Source organism: Gasterosteus aculeatus, chromosome 7, assembly GCF_964276395.1.
Source record: "Gasterosteus aculeatus chromosome 7, fGasAcu3.hap1.1, whole genome shotgun sequence".
Classification (NCBI taxonomy): Eukaryota; Metazoa; Chordata; class Actinopteri; order Perciformes; family Gasterosteidae; genus Gasterosteus; species Gasterosteus aculeatus.
Window position 1 is genome coordinate 21,611,080 of NC_135694.1, and position 20,110 is coordinate 21,631,189.

Sequence of the window (20,110 nt, forward strand, 5' to 3'; positions counted from 1 at the left end):
GTTTGTTAATTACTGTGCAAAAGTCTCATGGCCCATTTTTCCAATAGATGGACTACTGTTTAAGATACTATACTTAATCTTTTGCAAAATACTAACATTTAAACAATGTTTACTTAATGTTTTTACAATGAAGATATACATTTAAAGCCATTCTTTTTGACATTTTCAAAGGCTGAGACAGCTTTCATGACATTTCTGTACTTCTACATGCATCAGTGTTTTATTAGCACTCGTGCATCGCTATGAATTATATCCTAAGTTTCTCAGTTCTTTTTACGAGGACGATTTCATTACATGGCTGTATGTGGCTAGAAATTGTACCACTTCAGGCAGCTCCATCCAAAAAAAATCACAGGTGAGCGATCAATTGTTATTGCACGTTATTTATTGGTCTCAAGATAGGTCTATGATCCAATACGACCTCTAAGCAATACATTTCACCTCTTTAACAGCCACTACCTCCTAAGATCCCAGCAGAATAAAGAGAACATTCTTTGAGTAGCAGAAGTACTGGAATTCAACCCTTTGCTTTGGTGCTGCTGTGCTTCTCAGTAGCAATGACTAGCGTATTGAGATTATTAGTAGATCTGAATACAAGAGTTTACAGGAGAGACTGCCGACGGCTGAGTGAAAGCACAATGTAGCATCATAAGCTGCTGTAAATCATCTCCTGGAAAAAAACACAGTCAGTTAATGATGGTTGAGGATGTACATCAAAGTGGCACTTTGCTAACTAAAAAGCAGGAAAGAAGAAACGTTTTCTATCATTGTCAACATTTTTCAAGAGAAAATCCTCACATTTCATAAGCTGCAAATTACAGTTTTGCGTGATCAAAGATTCAAACAATTAACAAACTAATAGCTTTGTTATTGGTCTTTTAAACCCAATTCAAACCTGTAAACCGGAGCTTCATTTTATGTGTCTTTTCATGCCTGAATTAAGGTTTTTCTAATGAATCAATACTGTAATAAAAGATCTTAGTGCTGAAAAGATTTCAGACTGCAATTGAATTCACACCTCATAAAATCAGTGCTAGTCTGACAGAACAGCCTTCAAATTCCACCAAACAAACAGACATGCATTCATCTTGTTACAATAATTCACAAATAGGCTTAGATTATATGGATTTTCTTTTAAAAATATCAAAAACATCACAAAACTAGTCTCTGTATGACATTCATTATTGTAAAACTATGTCAATTATTCAACATTTACAAACAGTAAAAAGTGTTGTCGAGTAGACAATGATGATGATGATAATAATAATGCAGCCATTTGAAAAAACTGCCCCGCTCCCTTTGGTGGAACATTTAGTCTTGAATCTATCAATCGAATTATCTTAATATGTCCAAATTGTCGTGCTCCATTAATCTATCCTGTGAAAAGGACAGAGGAGCAGCAGGTGTATACACACATAGAATAAACAGCATTATCTGTGCATAATGTTCGCTTCTGTCCTGATCAGTAAAAATATTCCACCAAAGTTAAATAATCTCATAAAATGTACAAGAAACAATACAAACACCGATTGTCGTACCTAAACGTGACGTTTTACAGCTAACCTGCACTCAAAGTCATCAAAGATTGTGATACTTATAGAAGTCCCTTATATATATATTAGTCTAAAAATACTGTAACACTACGTCAATCTCTTTACGTACATTAGGCTGTACCAATACTTGCTTATAAGTAGTTTGACAAAATTGTCAAAATATTGTCACAATAATGTGCATTTTCATATCGATGTGTATGTTCTAAAGGTCTACTGACACATACATGCGGCCATTTATTGTAGGAGTAAAGTCTAAATCATCGGTTCGGAGGTGCTACTTTTTAAATGGATTTAAAAATCTCCACACTTATTGTACAGGTTCTACATTTAAAACAAACAGGCCAACAGACTATTTCAATCTGCTACGTTTCTTCTATTTTCATAAAAACGTTCCAACTTCACCGAAACTATCCTCCGCATATTCCTCAAATCATTGAGGCAACTTTATTTGTTTCTTCAAATTAAGACCAGTTTCACCAGAAGCAACTATGGATTTCAGATCTTAGTTATACATCCTGTTTCCTAATTCATTCTAGATAATTGTGATTTCTTTTGGCTGTCAGTCTGTCATTTCCTCTACCGTAAATTAACGTTTTCAAACTGTGTCCTGTTACCAGAGATGTTCACACTATTCAGCACTCCTCACCAACAGAAACCGTATAGACTCCTTATAATAAATAACTTTTGATTGCAGTGTTGTTGTTGAAATCCACTCATAATTAACCCTGTGGTTATTTAGCGGGGCTGCAGCAGCCTTCAGAGCATTAACATAAATAATATTATACATTTAAAAGTGACACCAAGCGAGACTCTTCAATTAGAATGGCTTATTGCTTTAATTAAGTAGTGGTGACAGATCCATTTAAAAAAACCTTTACCAAATATTTTTTGCCATTTTTTGTTGCCACTTGTCACTTCTTTTTCCACATGTATTTATATTATATTATATTATTATATATATTACAAGCCGGCTACTTACATCTACCATGTCATATTTTGGTAAGTCACCCAAATTGATACTTTAACGACGCAGCACTGTACAAATAGGAGAAACATTGTGCTATTGATAAAAGACTTTAGTGTGTGTGGTTGTGTAGTTGCATGTGTGCAGTATTGCCCTCGTCAGCCCTACAGAGGTGCACAGAGACTCTCATAAGAACATTGCTGTCGCCCTTTTTCGGCTTCGGGGAGGAGGACGTGTGGTAGAAAGCGAGGTACTCGTCGCGTACTCATCGTGTAGTCTGAAAGGGGTTGACCTTTGACCGTAGGGCCTCACATCTGCCCGAAGAGGATGGAGCACAGCAGGAAAATGGCATAAAGGAACAACAGCCCCAGACCCAGTCGGCGATCCAGCCTCCAGTGGTTCAGATGAACACACATCACCTGGAAGCAGACAGGCAGGCATGTGGAAGAGCCGAAATGATTCAACGGGAATACAGCAGTTTCTTTTGAAGGTTTTGGTTTTCTACAAATGTTAAAGCTCGAGACACCAGGATATTTATCCAAAGGCAGGTGCAATTATTGTCAAACCATTAATTGTGTTTAGGTGAAATCTCAAGAGGGGACTTGTAGACTGTGAATATGCATTCATACTTTAATTAAAAACATAGTTTTGTTATCTATACCTGCATACATTACATTTTAAGCTGCAAAGCTGCAAAACAAACCTCCATAAAGCATCATGTACAGGAGTACAGCAACCGTTTGAGATTCATTCATTTATTATTTTCAATTTATAAAGCATCATTTTAGAAAATGGTTTCCTCACCGTCAGAAACACAGATGCCAGCAGCAGGACGACAGAATACACAAGTCCTTTATTATTTATGGAGACCTTTGGGGGAAGAAAAACAAGTGTCACAATTTTATGACCGTTGAACAGAAGTGAAAAGCGAAATGTGTGAATTTTGAAAAGCCCTCTGAAACAAGTACAGACATTAGTGCGTCACATACAGAAGGAAGAGAGATTGTTTTGAAGGTAAAGTGTAAGCATACCGATGATCCGTGCTCCACCACAAGGGTCCGCAAAGCCCACGGGAAACCCAAACCCAGCAGGATGTCAAAGATATTGCTGCCAATGGAGTTAGACACCGCCATGTCTCCCATCCCTGAAAAGGGAAATGATGGGAAATGCTGAACGGAAGCACTCACACCACAAAGAGACAACGGTACTTGCAGTGAGAGATTCAGAACATTTGGGAGCCTTTATTTCTTTTACCTTGTCGAGCTACAATCAGACTGGCCATGCAGTCCGGCACACTGGTCCCTGCTGCCAGGAACGTTATACCCATGATGTAGTCTGGGATGTCTAGTGTGTAACTGATGATAGTGACCTGATGCAAACATTAGGACACATCAGAGGTGAGTATACACACAGGGAGCATTTTAAAGCTGGTGCAAAAAATGAGTTTCATTGCCTCTCTCAACAAATAGCTGAATCCTTAACTACAAAGTGAATAAAGATCCTAACATTCAAATAGCCCCATCAAGCATCTGTGACCGTTTATTCGTGGTTACTCCGAATTGAAAATCACAGTCTTACCATCCACACCATGAGGTAGGAGAAGATAGCGATCCACAGGGTGGAGGCCACGAAGGTGACCATGAACCAGCGGTGCCAGCGCGGGAGAATGCAATTGGGCACAGTGCAGTAGAGCAGGAGGCCGAGAGGCCACTTGATCATCCACGTCACCCGCGCACAGCAGCTACCTGTGAAGAGCATTCGGGGCATTCAGGAGGGCACGTTGTCAAGACATCAAGGCTTTGTCAGCCATCGATTGGCTTTTGAATCAAAAAGCAAAGCGGTCAACAAATGGATGAAAGATCTTTTCGCACCTCGTGGTGGATCTTCCTCACCTGGTATGCGCACAGGGCTGAAAATCCTGTGATTCTCCTCCTCCTCCTCTTCCTCCTCCGTTAGGCCCGACTCCACTCCAGGCTTGTCTCCTGACTCAGTGGCTCCTATCACAGGTCTCCTGCTGCCGTTCTCCAGAGTGCAGGAGCCCGTCCTCTTCAGACTGTTACTGGTTGATCCAGCTCGGGACGCGGGGCTAGTCTCGCCGTCCCGCTGACCCTTCGAACTCTGGACGAGCCTCTGTCTCTACGAGAGGACAACGGGGACGTCGGCCTTTATTCTGGGGGTCTGGAGAGAATGTGTGTTATGTGCGTTGTATGTGCATCAAATACCTCGCTGATGAGCATGCGTCCTGCCATGGAGAGCCTGGTGCGGGGGGAGAAGTGGGGCGTAATCATGACGCGTAGGCCAGCGTCAGGGAAGGACAACTTGTGGGGGTTGAGGATGAGAAGCTCATCCACCATGATGACTGGATGAGCCTCCTGACCATTGCCTTGGCCTGTGAAAAAGTGGTATAATATATATATGCATGTGACACTGTGAGACAACAGACCAACAGCAGCAAAAGAGGAGAAGAGTATTCACACATCGTCTGACCTTTGTTAAGAAGCACCATGGAGGTGTTGCAGGCGGAGGCCTCCTCCCCCGTCTTGTCGTCCGTGAGATTCTCTGAGCCGAGGCAGCACGGCCCGGAGCTCCTGAGACGACGGGTCACAAACGCCAGCAGCTGGGAGTTGAACCTGCAACCAAACAAACAGGTATTGTCTGCTCATATTTATATCTACATACACCGTCAATAAGAGGTGTGGAGGTGGAGAAATGATGACTGCTTAGTGTTTTGGTAAACTTACTTCATGATTATGATGTAGATCCCATACATAGTCATGAGGAGCAGTGACTCCCACCTGCACAGCAAGTAATATCTGTGTGTTAGTCTGGTATTTGCACTGCAATTGAACATATAACAGATAATAGAATGAGTTAATCTTAAATCATTCTTTAATGATACTTACATACATACAAGCCATTAAATGTCATTTCAAAATATTTCTGACCAAAAACATTTTATATTTATTATAAAAGAAAGATTAGTTGAGTTTTTGATGTGATGAAAAAAAAATACATTTCTTTCTGGTGTTGCTTATTTGGTCAACAGTAGAAGTAGAACTGTGTACTCCTGAAAACGCATCCACACTCGCTGCCCATCTACTCCTGGTCCACTAAGCCTGCGTAGACACTGGATAAGCACTGCTCCACAGAGCACACGCATACCTCCGACAATGGGAGCATGCAGTGAATTTGGCAAAAGGAGCTGGGAAACAAATCTTACAAAGAATATTAAGGAGCACAGTGGTGAGGTGAAATATGCCAGGAATGCTCGGCACACTTTGATTCAATAAACAGCCTGCTATAAATCACTGATGAACCTACAACCCACATTAAAGCCATAAATAAATCTGCTCTTTCATTAAAACCACCGACACATACAACAACGGAGGGACTTTTTTTTCCTTTTTATTGTTTCTCTTTTACAAAAGGCCTTAGGTTGAATGATGAGAGTCAAGGCTTCTAGTAAAACTCATTAAAAGTCATCCCTCTATGTTGTTCTATAAACTACATCTCTTGTAATATATAGAACCACTTTGCTACTTGGATCAAAGCATTACGGCTTGAGACCTTCATTGGGACCAGGCTCAAATATTCAGGTACACTAAAGATATTGATGTAAGAGGGAAACTCTACATTTGTGATGACAGTTACCTCACACAAATAAAACCATTTATTTTATTTTAAGTTTACTCGACTCGGAATATTTGTTTAGATATTATTGTTATTGTCACATACGAATCAAGAACCAAAGCGATCTAATATGTAACTAATCTTTATAATTCTAATCACATCATTTGAGGGGGACGTAGTTCACACAAATCAGGGTGCAATGGGGCCGAGATGAACTTGAAGATCCGTGTTGGTATGAATTCAGATACCTGCTGCAGAAATGCTCCATTGGGAAACATGATCACGTGACACAAATAGAACTCAAGGAACGTGGACTCACCAGACAACTGTGGCATCGTAGATAACCTAAAGAGGGGACAATTCATTCTTTAAAGCACAACGTGGACGATTTACACACAGTGACTGATTATTTTACCTCACAAAGCACCAACCAGAAACTCTCACCATGATGAGGGCCAGTACGGAGAGGATGTAGTAGGATGAATCTCTAAACAGCGACCACCACGTCAAAACCACCGTCTGTGGAGAAACGTTATGAATACCCGCGTGCCTTCGCTCGGGGAGAGATGCGTGCAACACGTTCTACGCGCTTTCCCTACCTGGCCTGCGAAGATCCCACTCAGGCCAATGATGACCAGAATGTTGAAGACGGCAGAGCCAACGATCGTACCGACCCCGACGTCTCCCTTGGTGATGAACACACCTGAGGGAGGGGGGGGGGGTCACACAGAGGAGGAGGAGAGGAAATCGGAATTCAGATTAGATCAAATCCAAACAGTCTGTGGTGCCTCTTGTCTCATCGTCTTATTTTTATTACACAAAGAAACACGAGCCATCCGGCTCTGTATTTAGCACTTGTCGCTTAACTATGAAAATACCTAAAAATAAGCTAAAACTCCTTTTACGGTTTTCAATTGTCTTAAAGACTCTGCTGACATCTCCTGGATGACTTAGGCACTGCAGAAGCTGTGAAGCATCTCAATATACTGACATGTTACAAAGTTAAAAAGCTAATAATGCATGAAACTACTACTGGCATTATTGTCACAACTGGCACATCTGGTACTGGGTCGCGATTGGCTAAACTACTGACCAATGAGAGAGGTAAAAAGCTCTGGAGCCGAGCTGCCTGCCGCCATGAATGTCGCACCGGCCACATCCTCACTGAGCTGCAGGTTCTGAATGATACGAAGAAAAAAGAGGAAGCTCAGAATAGGAAGGAATAAGAAAATATGAATCTCATTGAACCAACAAAATGATATCTGATGGCGGGTCGGTGCCGTTTGTCTCACCTCAGATATTTTCTCAAGGGATGGGACGAAGTAGTCGTCACAGACGATGGCCAAGGCATAGAACATGTAGATGGCCTAAAAGCACAGTTGGGCCCAGATGAGAGAGTGCAGGTACACGTGCACAGGCTGCCTTTTCATACAATAAAGTAGTAGAGTAGTTGTTGGTTTGTGATACATGTCGGCGTCTGCGGGTGTCAAGAGATGCGGCGTGACATACTCACACACAGTGCATGCAGACAAACGGCCCCCTTCTTCCTCTGCTCCTTTGTAAAGATGTCCTCTGGAAACTCATGGATGGCTGCAGGGTGATGGACATGATGTACACATATACACATATTGTTGGTGCATATTTCCTTTCATTACTACATATTTTTTTATATATTAAATCATTTGATTAATTTCTCACTAATTTCTGATACAACCACAAAGGTTGATTTTGTGAAAATATTTATTGAAAGACCTAACGAATAGAAGTAATGATTTAAAATGTGTGTCATCTTCCTGGGTTTCTTTCAGACGTGGTAGAACCCGCAATAACATCTCGTAGACGCCTCGCACTGAACCGTTAGACAGGAAGTGAAACTGGCAGCTGCTTCCTGTTCTTCTTTGAGGTTCAAATAAAAATAAAAATTCAAAAACCTTGCTTCCCTCTATTCCCTTGACGTTTCACAAGAAAGCCTAGCGAGTGCGGTGCAGCTCCAACTCACGACTCCAGCCGAGCTGGTTGAAATCAAACTACCGGGGAGCACGCGGCTATTAATAGCTCCTCTGCTGCGTGAGACAACAGTGGGTCGGCGAGCGCACAATAAGCACACGGCATCAGCCATGATGCATGGAAACTTAACAACACACAGCATGGATTAAGAGAGGTCCCTTGTGATCGGGGATATTAGATTTGATCTTTGACGTTACAGTGTCAGCGAGTCAGAGGAGGAGGCCATATGGTCCCCAGAAAGGGGACAGTCATTTGACTATGTTCAGTTCAGAAAATGTAAATGTTTGTGCAGTGATGTTTACACATGTGTGTCTGCGCCAGAGAAGCAGCACCGCCTGCCTGGACGCTTGTTGTGCCATAAAAATGCTCCTTGTGCTTCATTTGCGAGGACGGGAGTTGTGAGCGAGTGTCCGAAGGTCGGTAGTTCCTTTGTTTTGTTCTTCTCTCTTAGCGGACAAAGCCTGCTTTCTCTGCACCATCTGTTATTGCCGGGCGGGGCTGGTCTGCTAAATCACGGAGGCTTAGCATGTAAACCTGGTCATCTTATCCCACGAAGGAGCGAAGCGGCGAGAAAGCTGCTCTGTATGCGTCTTCCCAATCGGGCCTGTCGAGCTTTGGCCAACTGTGCTCTCTCTGTGGCTTTGTTCCTTTCGCCTTCTGCTTTAGTCTCGCCGTCCCATCTAACACCCCCGAAAGCCACCCAGTCCCCTTTCCAACCCAAAAATAAACTCTCAGGTTGTTCTCGAAAAACCGGGGGCTGAAACGCGTACCTCAGATTGATGCTTTGAGGAGTTGCTCTGCTGAAGGCAGTTGCTATGGTAACACTCTCCCCAGGGGCAGCTTTTCTTTTTTTCTTTTATTTGATGGGTGGCAGTAGGAAGCCAAAGGAAAGGCAGTTGCCTGAGCAGTGAGAAAGGGGGAGGTGATATGCTTTTCCCATGGTCGGGGGTTTATGAAAAATGAAAAGAAAAAAAAGTGACAGCAGCTCTGCCCAATAATGTCTAAAAATATTTCTTTTTCCTCACAAACCCTCTGGAGAGGCCTTAGAGAGAGAGAGAGGGAGTTGAGGATACGCGGCGTGTCTCAGCTTACTGGAGGTTACTGGACAGGAATGTCTCTTGCTGAAACTCTCATGGAGGGATTTCACAATGCAACACCCGAAAACCCACCACCCAGGTTCAAGATGATTGCACATCTGCAACTTCCTAAATCTGGTATTCAAGCCAGATGTGCCATCAGCTGGATGAAGGCAGTAGTTTTGTAATCAGAGGTCGAGCTGCATGGGTGTGCAGCGCCTCTGCACTCGAGCCTCGAGCATCACTTCATTAAATGCTGCCACAACTCTTTCCCCCCTGATCCAGATAACGTCCGTCAGTCTCAGCAGCTGACGTTTCTTTTCTTTATTCCTACGCAAGCTCAAGTGGAAATAGTCCCGTACATTTCTTCAAACCTTTTCACAAGCATTGCACTTAAACCGCTGTAAACCATAAATGGACGTAACAGACAGAGGGGAAATGGGAAGCTTTAATAAACCGGCTGAATCAGTGATCTGTTCAATAATCAACGAAAGGTCTTTCCTTTATAATGAGGGTGTACAAATACCTTCAAATACCATTCATCTAAAAATAACACTTAATGTAAAATAATATACGGTTGTATAAGTATTTCTTCAAACTTCAGCAGAGGCGACACTTGAGATGTGAAGGGAGGAACCGTCAGTAAGGAGAAGTTGTGATGAGATAAGATCTCTCCTCAACCGAAGTCGCACTTTTATTTATTTATTTTATTTATTACACTTTTATTTCACATCTAAAGGAGTTAGTTCAAGGAAGAATGAAATAAAATGTCTCTAACTGGAAAGTGCATGACATAAGTAATGTTGAATGATATCGAAGAGGCATCAAGATGCATTCAGTACCATCAACTGTGTGCACCAATACTAATCGGCAGTCATATCGGAGCTAATGGGTTTACTCATTGTAGACTTCTTAACTGTCATGTATGGAAGATTTATGATGATTGTAAAGCAACAAAAAGACGTTTTGTTTGATATTTAACAGAAACTGTGATGGGAAGCAGGGCACTGAACATGTAAATGTAACTCTACAGCATTATTGAATGCAGGAGGTTATAAATGACACACTGTTTGTCAAGAAGCAAAGGGTCGATTTGCCCCTAATGCATCTGACCATAATAAAACAAATGGACTCTGCTATATATACGTTTATTAGCTTTTAGTTGAATCCACAACAGCATTTAGTGCGATCATAACACACCGTTGCCTATTTCAAACCGAATCGTGTTGTCCTTTTGATCACATGACTTTAGTCTTGCGTCTTACCAGCAAATACAGTGTTAATTGTTCTGTCAAAAGGGTGTGCTTTCCTGTCTTTATACGTGTACTTTATCCAAGTCCAAATCAGTAAAGCCTGCCCAACTTCAATGGCAATCACATTCTACGGAAGGCACGATATGCGAAATCTCCACTGAGGGACGTCAGAGCTGCTGTGTGACTCAAGCTGCTGCTTCAGTGGAGCTGAATGACGGGGCAGTGGGCGGTGCACAGTAACGTTATCGATGTGGGAGTCTGCAGGCGCCCTGGAGTCAAGCTACGGAATCAACGTGCCGTGCATCAACAAAACCAATGTTATGGAGCGCACACACACACACACACACACACACACACACACACACTGCATTTTTCATTAGGGAATCAAAAAATATCCATATTTCATCCAGGTGTTGAATGTAAATTCAATTGTGCGTTTGTTGTTTGATTTGCTTTCCTTTGAGGCGGTTTAGATGTGACAATGATGAAAGCATGTGGCAGCATCTCCATCGACTTGTTAGACGAGGAAATTAAACATTAGGTTAGAGGAAGCAGCTAAATATCTTCTCTATAGTGACAAGAATTTTAAGAGGAGCCTTACAGATAGACCTCGCACTCGACCTTACTGTGGATAGAGAGAGAGTGAACAAAAGATTTGGCAACACTTATTGGTAGAAATAACTGCTGTTTGCTTTGTGTGGCATCCAAATTAAAGACCAAAACAAGTTCCTGTAAGATTATCTGCCTGCTTCTCTTTCTCAACTTTCTCAAAAACCCCTAAAACAAGGATGTGGAAAAATACTATTCTCAGCAGACTGTCGCTTGCCAAAATAAACAACACAACAAGCCCCGACGACACACACAGCATGAGCCATTCCCTTCATTTACATGATTTATATTCACTCCCATCCCTTCCCCTCGCGCTCTATTTTTAGTCCTTTAGACTTTTAAAGCTTGAAAGAAAAAACTATGCGTTTTTTTGCAAAATTTAGCATTCAGTTGCCTAGCAACCACGCTCTCCGACGCCTGTCAGCTGAAGGCTGGTCACAACCGTCTCCATCTTGTTGAGCAGTGGAGGGATGAAAGGAGAGAAGGACAGCTGCAGCCTGGATGTTACTGTGAAATCCCCCAGATAATATCCCCGAGGTCCAGGGCGGCCTTTTTAATCACACCACAGATTATGCAACAACTCTCAGACGGCCTGCTGAGGAACAGGGCGGCCACCTGAGCCTGGAGCTGGAGTGTCTTATGTCCTGCCCTTTGTTTACATGCCGTCTCCACTGCGTTAGTGCAGAGAAGTAACCACTTCACGCACACAGTACACACAACGCTTGTGTCTTGTAAGCATTTGCTCGTAAGAGATAGTGTGTTGTTTGCACGCGGGAACTCGATAAAAGGTTATGTGTGTCATTGGGTAGCGGAATACAGGGAGTCTCATTTTCTCTCTCATGGGTGGAAAAAATGAAATCCCTTCTGATGTAATGTCATGAAAGAGGACACGCAATGATAGTCAGGTGCTTTTAATGTGTGAATTTACCACGAGTGCCAGACCAATATTCACAGATGTTCCTGGACGTTTGAGATGTCCAGGAACATCTGTGAACGCAAATAACTTCCACTGGAACGATTCTTTGAGATAAAATTATCAGGAGCTAGGACTGTTCATCATAAACCTTTTAGATTAAAGAAAATAAAAAATGGCATAAAGATTTGAGGTTTGGTGATAAAAGGTTAATTTTTAATTGTTATGTAGTATTTAGTCAAACTATCTTTAAGTCATTTGGAAGAACAGGCAGTGCCAGATATAAATCATGCCGACATTTTGCCAAACGATATGAGAACGCCCTGGCATCATAATCTTTCCCCAACTGCTGTGAAACACATAATATGTCTGTAAAGTTCCTCAATGTCTAGAACCAATGCTTCACAAAGTCGCCTTGGACACGTCGAGCCTGTTTCACATCACGTTTTACATTTGTAAAAAGGATCAAATCATTCATTGTGTGCAGGTTTCCTTTTAGGTTGCACACCCTCTGTAAGGTGAGCATATTTAAGGTGGTATTCTAAACAGGTCATTTGTAAAGTAAATTATTAGAAAAACTTGATTTGCATAAATTTCTCTGACCCACAATGCAACATTGTGACCAACAGCCTAATATTAGCTGCATCATAGAGTGACATGATGTGAAGGTAACCAATTGTACTCAGTCAGTAAAGCAGATGATGTTTCATTGTTTTACTTTATTTTCGCTATTCTCCTGCCTGTCTTCAATAATACCCATTTCAGCTTTGACAAGTGCGGCTCGTGTCAGCCAGCGAGCTCATAAGCCCGGGAAACACAAAGACACGGGTCAATTCATTTCTCATTAAGGCTTTCAATGGCTGCACGTCTCTGCGATAATAAGGAGCACTTTGAAGACGTGCGGCCTTTTCAGTGCGCAACCAGACTCCGGCAGGTACTGAAGGGAACTCGGCGCCTCGCCGTCGACAGGCTACTTTACAAAATCTAATCTGACTTTCACTTTCGGCGGCCTCCTCTCGTGCCGTCTCCTCGGGTCTGTCGGTACACAAAGCTCGACACCGACAACACGCGCCGTCCCACTGGCACAGCGCCGCATGACCTTCCAGTTCACCTGCACGCGGCGCAGAAACCTCCGGGGAACGGCGCCTTTCTCCTTTGCCTGCACGCGCCACTCAGCATTGCCGAAACTCTGTGGAAAAACCTACTTTTTCAAACGCAAACCATCGTAATCATCTCCTCCACCAACGCAACCCATGCAGCCATCACGGCCTCGCAGTGTGTATAATGAAACATTCCCTTAAGGAGGGGTAAAAGGATGATAATGATCCATATCACCGGAGTGATGTCTGGGAGAGTTTGCTGGTCCACACTGGAGGAACATGCGGCATCATGCGGGTGCACCACAGGGACTCACCTGCTCGCGGCAGATCCACACTCTGGTTGTCCGACTTCTCCTGCATCAGCCGGCGAGTCCATCGCAGCTCCCCCCCGTTCACGGCCGGGCGAACGCCAGAAGACTCCGTCTCTGTTAGAAAACAACGGCGGCCTTTTAAGTGCGAAAGCGACTTCACGCAGTCCAAGACCTCCCCCATCTGTGCTGCGATTTAGGGACAGACGAGGTCTGACTGACTATAAAACTGTTTAGACGATAAATCTAGAGTTGAAGAGATGATCTGCAACTGATTGTTTGTCATAATTTAAGCAGAAATGTTGGGATGTTCTTTGTCTTTATGAAAAAAAAATCTGACCGCAAAGAGACCAAGATTATGTCTTGTTTTGTCTAATAAAAAGTGTTAAACCCCGAAAAGCAGCAAATTCTCAAATGTGACGACATTTAAGATTTTTTTGAGAATTATTTAGGCTTTCAAAATAATTATTACTTTTTTGTTGATCAATTAATCGATTCTTTTAAATCTACTTTGATTTATTAAAGCTAATATCCATTTGAAATCACAAAACTTCTGACTGAAGTCAACAATACTAATGGCATCTATTTCAGCGATTGTCCTGTGAGTTATTCTTGTGTCAAACGACTACTCCACAGACGCCGGTCTCATGTTTCGGGCTCTGGGAGTCGGCAGCAGGCTCAGTTATTCATTCCATGCTGCCATCAGCTGTCCTCCGCCATCAGCACTGAACTCTTTATGGTGTGGATTTCAACTGTGCGTCTCATCCCTTAGCAGCTATTCTCTGCGTTAGCTTCAGTTCTTTACTACGCCGCCAGGTGAGGAACTCCCCAGAGACAAACGCGTCTCATCTCTCCTACGGGAACAAAAACACAGATTTCCTGCACCAGCAGCGACAGATATCTTTCCACAATGGCCGAGAAGATAGTGGGAGGCTCATTATCGCGCTACAAACTGTCCTTTTATTTGGAAATCAGCATGGTGTCTGGTGCTTTTTGTGACTGCCAGGCGTCGTAGAGGCTCTTTGTACCCTTCAGCTCAATGAGCCCGTTTCATGAGGGCCGCGGTCGTGGCTGAGAGAAAACGTGAAGGCTTTCATGTTGAGGCATCAAGAGGAGCTCGTTCCGTATGAAATTCAAATGGGTGCCTGCCACAGATGGCTCGGCAGCGTTTTTCCCACCTATCACTGGGAGAAATTTATAGCTCGTAAACCACACGTCGTCTCATTAGAAAAACAGGATGGACGAAAGTGCATACTGATGCTTCTTCCTCTGCAGATTCAGGTTGTGGTAAATGCAAACAAAAGCCAGTTGCTAAAACGGTCTGTCGATTAGTTGATTGGGTAGATGACGGAAAATCAATCTGAACCAACTGTAGATGTAGTTGAGCAAAGATGTCCTCTGGTTCCAGCTTCTCATATGAGAAGAAGATTTGCAGGTTTCTTTTCTGTTGCATTCTAACTGATTGGGTTTTGGATTGTTCAAGCAAATTGGAACTTGGAATCAAATCGGGTTCTGCTAACCTGTAAAGAAATGATCAACATAGGAGCTGCATGTGACATTTAGGGCATTAGTATGGCAGCAAAGAACCGTTTGCTATGTGAAGGGTTAAAGTAGAGTGAGACATTTGTGCGTGTTGTAATCATGGCTGCTCTGTGCTTTGTATTGGTTTAGTATACACACGGGTTTACCTCGCTGGCTGGCTTACGTCGGCCAATCAGCGCTGCACTCACATGCAGGTGACGACGCCGTCACACACAGCGGCGTCGCTGGAATGCAGCGCCCACGTTCTGCTTCGCCCCTCAGGCGCACAGCGCCAGCTCTCCCAGTGGCAGAGTCGCCACGGCGAGAGCCAATGGAAATGCCCCCGACCTCGTGTCTTCGCCTTCACTTTCTGACCCCGAGTCGTGCATTGAAGCGCATTAAATGTTGGTGACCCATGGTGTTTAAGCTGACTTTGGTGTAAAGAGAGAGTTTTTCGAGATAAGACCGTCTGGTGAAAGCTTATAATGTAAATATAACGGAGGGAGGTCACAGAAAGGTCAGCGAGGAAGCCGATGTAACACAAAATGTGGACTTTGTATGGAAATATGTTAATCCTGCTGTCACATGCTGCAACATAAACACAGGGTGCATCATACTGAGGCTAAATAGCATCGTTCATTTTTTATCTACACAACAGCATAATCACGCAGGCTGTGGGGAACCTCCAGGCCAAATGCTTATTTCATGACGTTCATGCGCGACTTTGTTTCATTTTAAAGGCAGAAAACAACTAAAAATACAGGAATGAACATAGACCAAATGGGGTCACTGCTGTAAATTATTATCTAGCACCTATTTGGTTTTCACTAGGCCCGGAACAGCAACTCTACATTTAAAACGTGAATGACTGAATGCGTACGCTATGATCGGCTCCACTCAGGAAGGACAAACCAGTGTCGCCTCTTTCTTTAGCAGAAACAAGACATCTGACCCCTTCAATAACACATCGACTGGAAAGACCGGCTTCCTCAGGTGTTGCCCTAAACACCACCTCCACAGGGCCGGACTGCACTCTGCGTTAGTAAATGACTCAGGCCGTAAAGTCCTCTACGGTGGCGACGCAGATGAACACTGCGGCCTCTGAAGCCAGAGTCGATGGGTATCACCTTATAGGAAATGTCAGTCCAACACTCTGAGGACATTTCCTCATAGATAACACAGAAGTCCTTCCGCCTGACATTTAGACAGAACATTTAGGACGGGTCATGTGGCAGGAAACAGAGCGCTGATAAAACGACATTTGGTCTTGAAAAGGAGCTCAAACCCAGTTCCATAAATAGCTGACTCTGTTAATATGACTCGTTTATTATCATTCAATAATAAGTGCTATAATTGACACAAGCCAAGCTGTGGTTATAATGGTTATAATCTTATTCCATTTACTACTTTTTACAATTGTCAATCAATTAGGGACAATTTGTCTTTTAAGAAACAGGAACTTTAGCTTGATTCAAAATATTAAAAATTGGTCAAATTGATGCAATGTGTCCTGTATGGATCCCCGTTAGAAGTGTGCTAAAGTCTAAAACATTCTAATTTACAGAACGTGACTTGAAAATAATTATGATCAACATCTTTTTTCCTACTAATAGATCACATGACAACCAGCGTGCCTACAGAGAATAATCCCCCAACTTTGCTCCCTCTCAGCTCTGCGCATCATTTCAGTGAGTTAAACCAGATTTATTTGTTTCAGCAACTAAAAGGAGGACGGAACTACAATACCAAAGGTTGACGTCCTAATGTATTTGTTGGATGTAAGCAACAGTTTAATAAATGACAGCTATGTCCAATTTAAGAGATAATAAGTCGGTTTATTGCCACAGCCCCGAGCGATGGAGGCCGCTTTGTGTGAAGCGCGCAATTAAGAAATCATTTCAATCAGCACTAAACTTAAGTCAGTCCAGAATGTTGTCAGAAATAACACGGACACACAGGGGATCGGTATGTGTCAGCTGTTCAACACACTCCTGCTGTGATTTATAAATGTTTGTGAAGGAATTCACCACATGCTAGCGCAGACGAGGGGACGGCTATCTTTAAGATAAATAAGTTGTCCAGCCAGGTTCGAAATGTTCATTTTCTTAAATGAATTCCCCCGCGTTTCCATCAATGGAAAATAATTGGTCATCTTTCGCAAAAAGATTTGTTAAATGTATCATTTAACCTGTCTAAATGTGCTCCTCCCGGAGACTCTTCCCTTTACCACTACATCATAAAACACCGACATTGAGACAGACGGTTGGATTAGCACATCCATAAATGGTTCTACTAGCAGCGGTATTCAGGATGCTACAGTATGTGTGATACTCTCCAAGCATTGGGAGAGCAACCGGCCTGCGTCCGTTACAAACAGCAGGCCACCCGTCCCGTCCCGAGCTTTCATATAGTTTGAGTCGAGCGCGGCGCCTTGATCTCAGTCCGATGAAACTCCTCTGGTCATCTTTTAAAGGTGAAGTATAAATAATAATGGCAACGGCCACTAAGGCCCGGACCGCAGCCTCAAAACCTAAACGTAAACCCAACACCCCTGTTTTCACCCCTGAAACAAGGTGCACTCAGTCAACACGTCGTGATGCACAGAGGGTGCGTGAAGCTGCTGGTGTGAACGTGTGCGTCTGCGTGACAGAGTGTGATCACGTCGGTAAAGGTGACGAGGGGATAATGAGGTGGGGGGAGGTTTTCCTTTTCGGTGCACCGCTGCACAATGCGACATTGTCAATTCGGAGATGAGCGAAGATCTACGCGCTCACCGTTTTTTGATGCCGGTGTGACTGAACGGCGCATGACGGTATAGAAGTTGATGATTCCAACGGTTTTAAATTACAATACTTGCAAACAATCCCAGACAAATTCAATCAATTTACCAATTAAATATCAAAATGTAACAACAATGTATTTTGGCAAATTGAAAAATCGGGCTACAATCACAGGAAAAGGGCAGGCAGTCTATTAATAGACACGTCAGATTCTGCTGAGATTAGGGATGAAATAACCGTAGTCCAGCTGCAATAACCCATAGATGCACTGATCCCTGGTGATTGGATTTATACATACCACAATCCCCGCATGCTTTATGTAATCAACAAACCGTCACCTTCCTGCATGGGAAGAGCAGTAAATCGTGGCCAGAGGGACGGTAGCTGGGAAACGTTGAACACTGTGGTGGAAACTAAGATTTCAATATTTAGAACGTGCAGTGCTGCAGTACTTTAAAGGCATTGTGTTGGTCCTTAGAAATGGAACAATGCTGGACACGAATCTTAATCATACTCAACTTCTGCCACTGCTTTCTTTCTGCAGGCAATCAAATGTTATGTGTGTCATAATACAGCACACTGAACAAGGTCTAGACCAGCATACATTGCATATATGTAATATTCATATTTTCATGCACATAAAGGAAGACTTTTAGATCCATAGATAAGAGGGAGGAGTACATTGGATTGGATTGGAAGATAAAGTATTACATGTGCTCCGAATGAATGAATTATGCAGCATTTTCTACTAGTTGGATATTTATCAAGTCACTAACAGTTGCCTGTAGATCCGTTTTAGAATATGTAGAGTCATTTCCTGCTCTTTTATTACATAACTTCAGGTTTAGCATCAATATAACATTTATAGCAAATTGATATAAAATGAACCCGGATTTGTACTGTGCACATTTTCTAACAAGTCGATGCAACACAACTTTTCCAATGTGAATGCCAAAGTGCGTGCGTGTACATTGAGGTCTCACCTGGTGCCTGGATGACCTGGACGAGCCACATGACCGCGACCAGCCCGACTGCACAGCAGCAGAACCGCTGGAAGGGCCGCCGGTGCCTCGCTGCTGCTCTCATTCCTCACGCGGACGCATTTTCCACCAAAAACATCTGTTGCTCGCTCGCTGACACTTGTTTCGCACTTTTTCTCGCCCCCCCCCTGCAAACAAACAGCTCCAGCAGCGGGCAGCAAACGACAAGCCTGTGCCAAGTTGTGTCTAAAAACAAAAACAAAAAACAATATAAGCAGAAATCCCCCTAAAATCACAAGCCCGGTTCCCCCCCCACCACCACCACCACCTCCTCCCGCCACCCCGCCGCCCTCCTCCCCCCTACACGCCCCTCCGGACTCGGAGCAGGAGACGCTGTGCCGGCTCACCTCCTCAGACCTCCGTCTCGAGCATAGCGAGGGAGAAAAGGCGCTATCGAACGCGAGCGCGGCGGGCTTCACGTTAACAGCGCGGAAGGTCGACGGCGGATCCCGCGGTGCGGCGCGGCGACGGGAGGCGACATGCTCTGAGCTGCGCGCTGCCTTCGCTCTCGCTCTCACGCGGCGCGCTGCCGCACGCGGCCGCCAGGGGGCGACAGAACACGCGACCCGCTCACCGGGAAAAAATAAGGTCCAGAAATGTTGTAAACTCCCAAGAATTAAGACACGCGCGCGCGGCTCAGCGTGTGAGTGGCGTTTATTGAGACGATCCTTCTGATCTTGCTAATAAATAAAAAATAAGTGGACTGAAGCTCACTGTTAAATCCATAATATTATTTTTAAATGTCTTATATTATCAGTAGTGTTTCTTACCAAAACAATGCATTTACCTCATCGTGAAACATTTGTTGATCAGTTTGAAATGATTAAAAAAAGAAAGAAAAAACGGTCTTCTTCTATTACGAGGCAGCACTTTTCTTTTTTGGCGTATTTCCGCCACCAGCTGTCGATCAGCGGAATAGCGTTGAACATGGAGCCTGTGATTCACTGGTTTAACACCAGTAACACACGCCATTATAGCTGGCCCAGCACTTTCTCCACACTACCCTGATGGGGGAGGTGATGAAGTTAGAGACATAATGCAGTAAGAATCTGTGATTTTGTTTTTGTTTTGTTTTCTATAGAAGACAATATACAAGAGAGGGTTTTGCCACTGATACTCTACAGGTAATTAAGCTTATTTCCTTTATCTCCAGCTGTTGGATTATTACCAAATGAAAATGCCGAAAGAATAGGGGGCTACCCTGTTGGGGGATTCACAGACTACTTGTCAAACGGAGACCTTCCAGGAACCAGTTGAAGATTAAGAAACTGTCAGCTAATGGTCCACCCAGCAGGATTCCCAGAAAAGAAAAACAACACCAACCAAGCTTACTGCAAGACAGAAGTAGTCTGTTTA

General features: G+C 43.4%; 1 protein-coding gene across 1 annotated transcript; it reads right to left on the reverse strand.

Moving 5' to 3' along the window:
• Positions 1-367: 367 nt before the first annotated feature.
• LOC120822409 (sodium/potassium/calcium exchanger 3) lies at positions 368-19,289 on the reverse strand. Its single transcript, XM_040182082.2, has 18 exons — positions 19,102-19,289; positions 18,698-18,940; positions 13,420-13,530; positions 7,661-7,737; positions 7,440-7,514; positions 7,241-7,325; positions 6,747-6,850; positions 6,592-6,666; positions 6,467-6,492; positions 5,259-5,312; positions 5,005-5,147; positions 4,740-4,906; positions 4,410-4,653; positions 4,096-4,262; positions 3,772-3,886; positions 3,549-3,661; positions 3,322-3,387; positions 368-2,936 (listed from the first exon to the last, which is right to left on the reverse strand). Exons 2-18 carry the CDS (start codon positions 18,798-18,800, stop codon positions 2,826-2,828), a joined length of 1,836 nt encoding a protein of 611 aa, XP_040038016.2. The 5' UTR covers positions 18,801-18,940; positions 19,102-19,289; the 3' UTR covers positions 368-2,825.
• Positions 19,290-20,110: the final 821 nt, after the last annotated feature.

Coding starts and splice junctions, on each gene's coding strand:
- LOC120822409 (XM_040182082.2), bottom strand. CDS start 18,800: ATGAGAGCAGCAGCGAGGCACCGGCGGCCCTTCCAGCGGTTCTGCTGC. Junction 6,667..6,746: donor GTGGGATCTTCGCAGGCCAG/GTAGGGAAAGCG, acceptor GTTTCTCCACAG/ACGGTGGTTTTGACGTGGTG. Junction 3,388..3,548: donor TGGTGGAGCACGGATCATCG/GTATGCTTACAC, acceptor CTTCCCCCAAAG/GTCTCCATAAATAATAAAGG.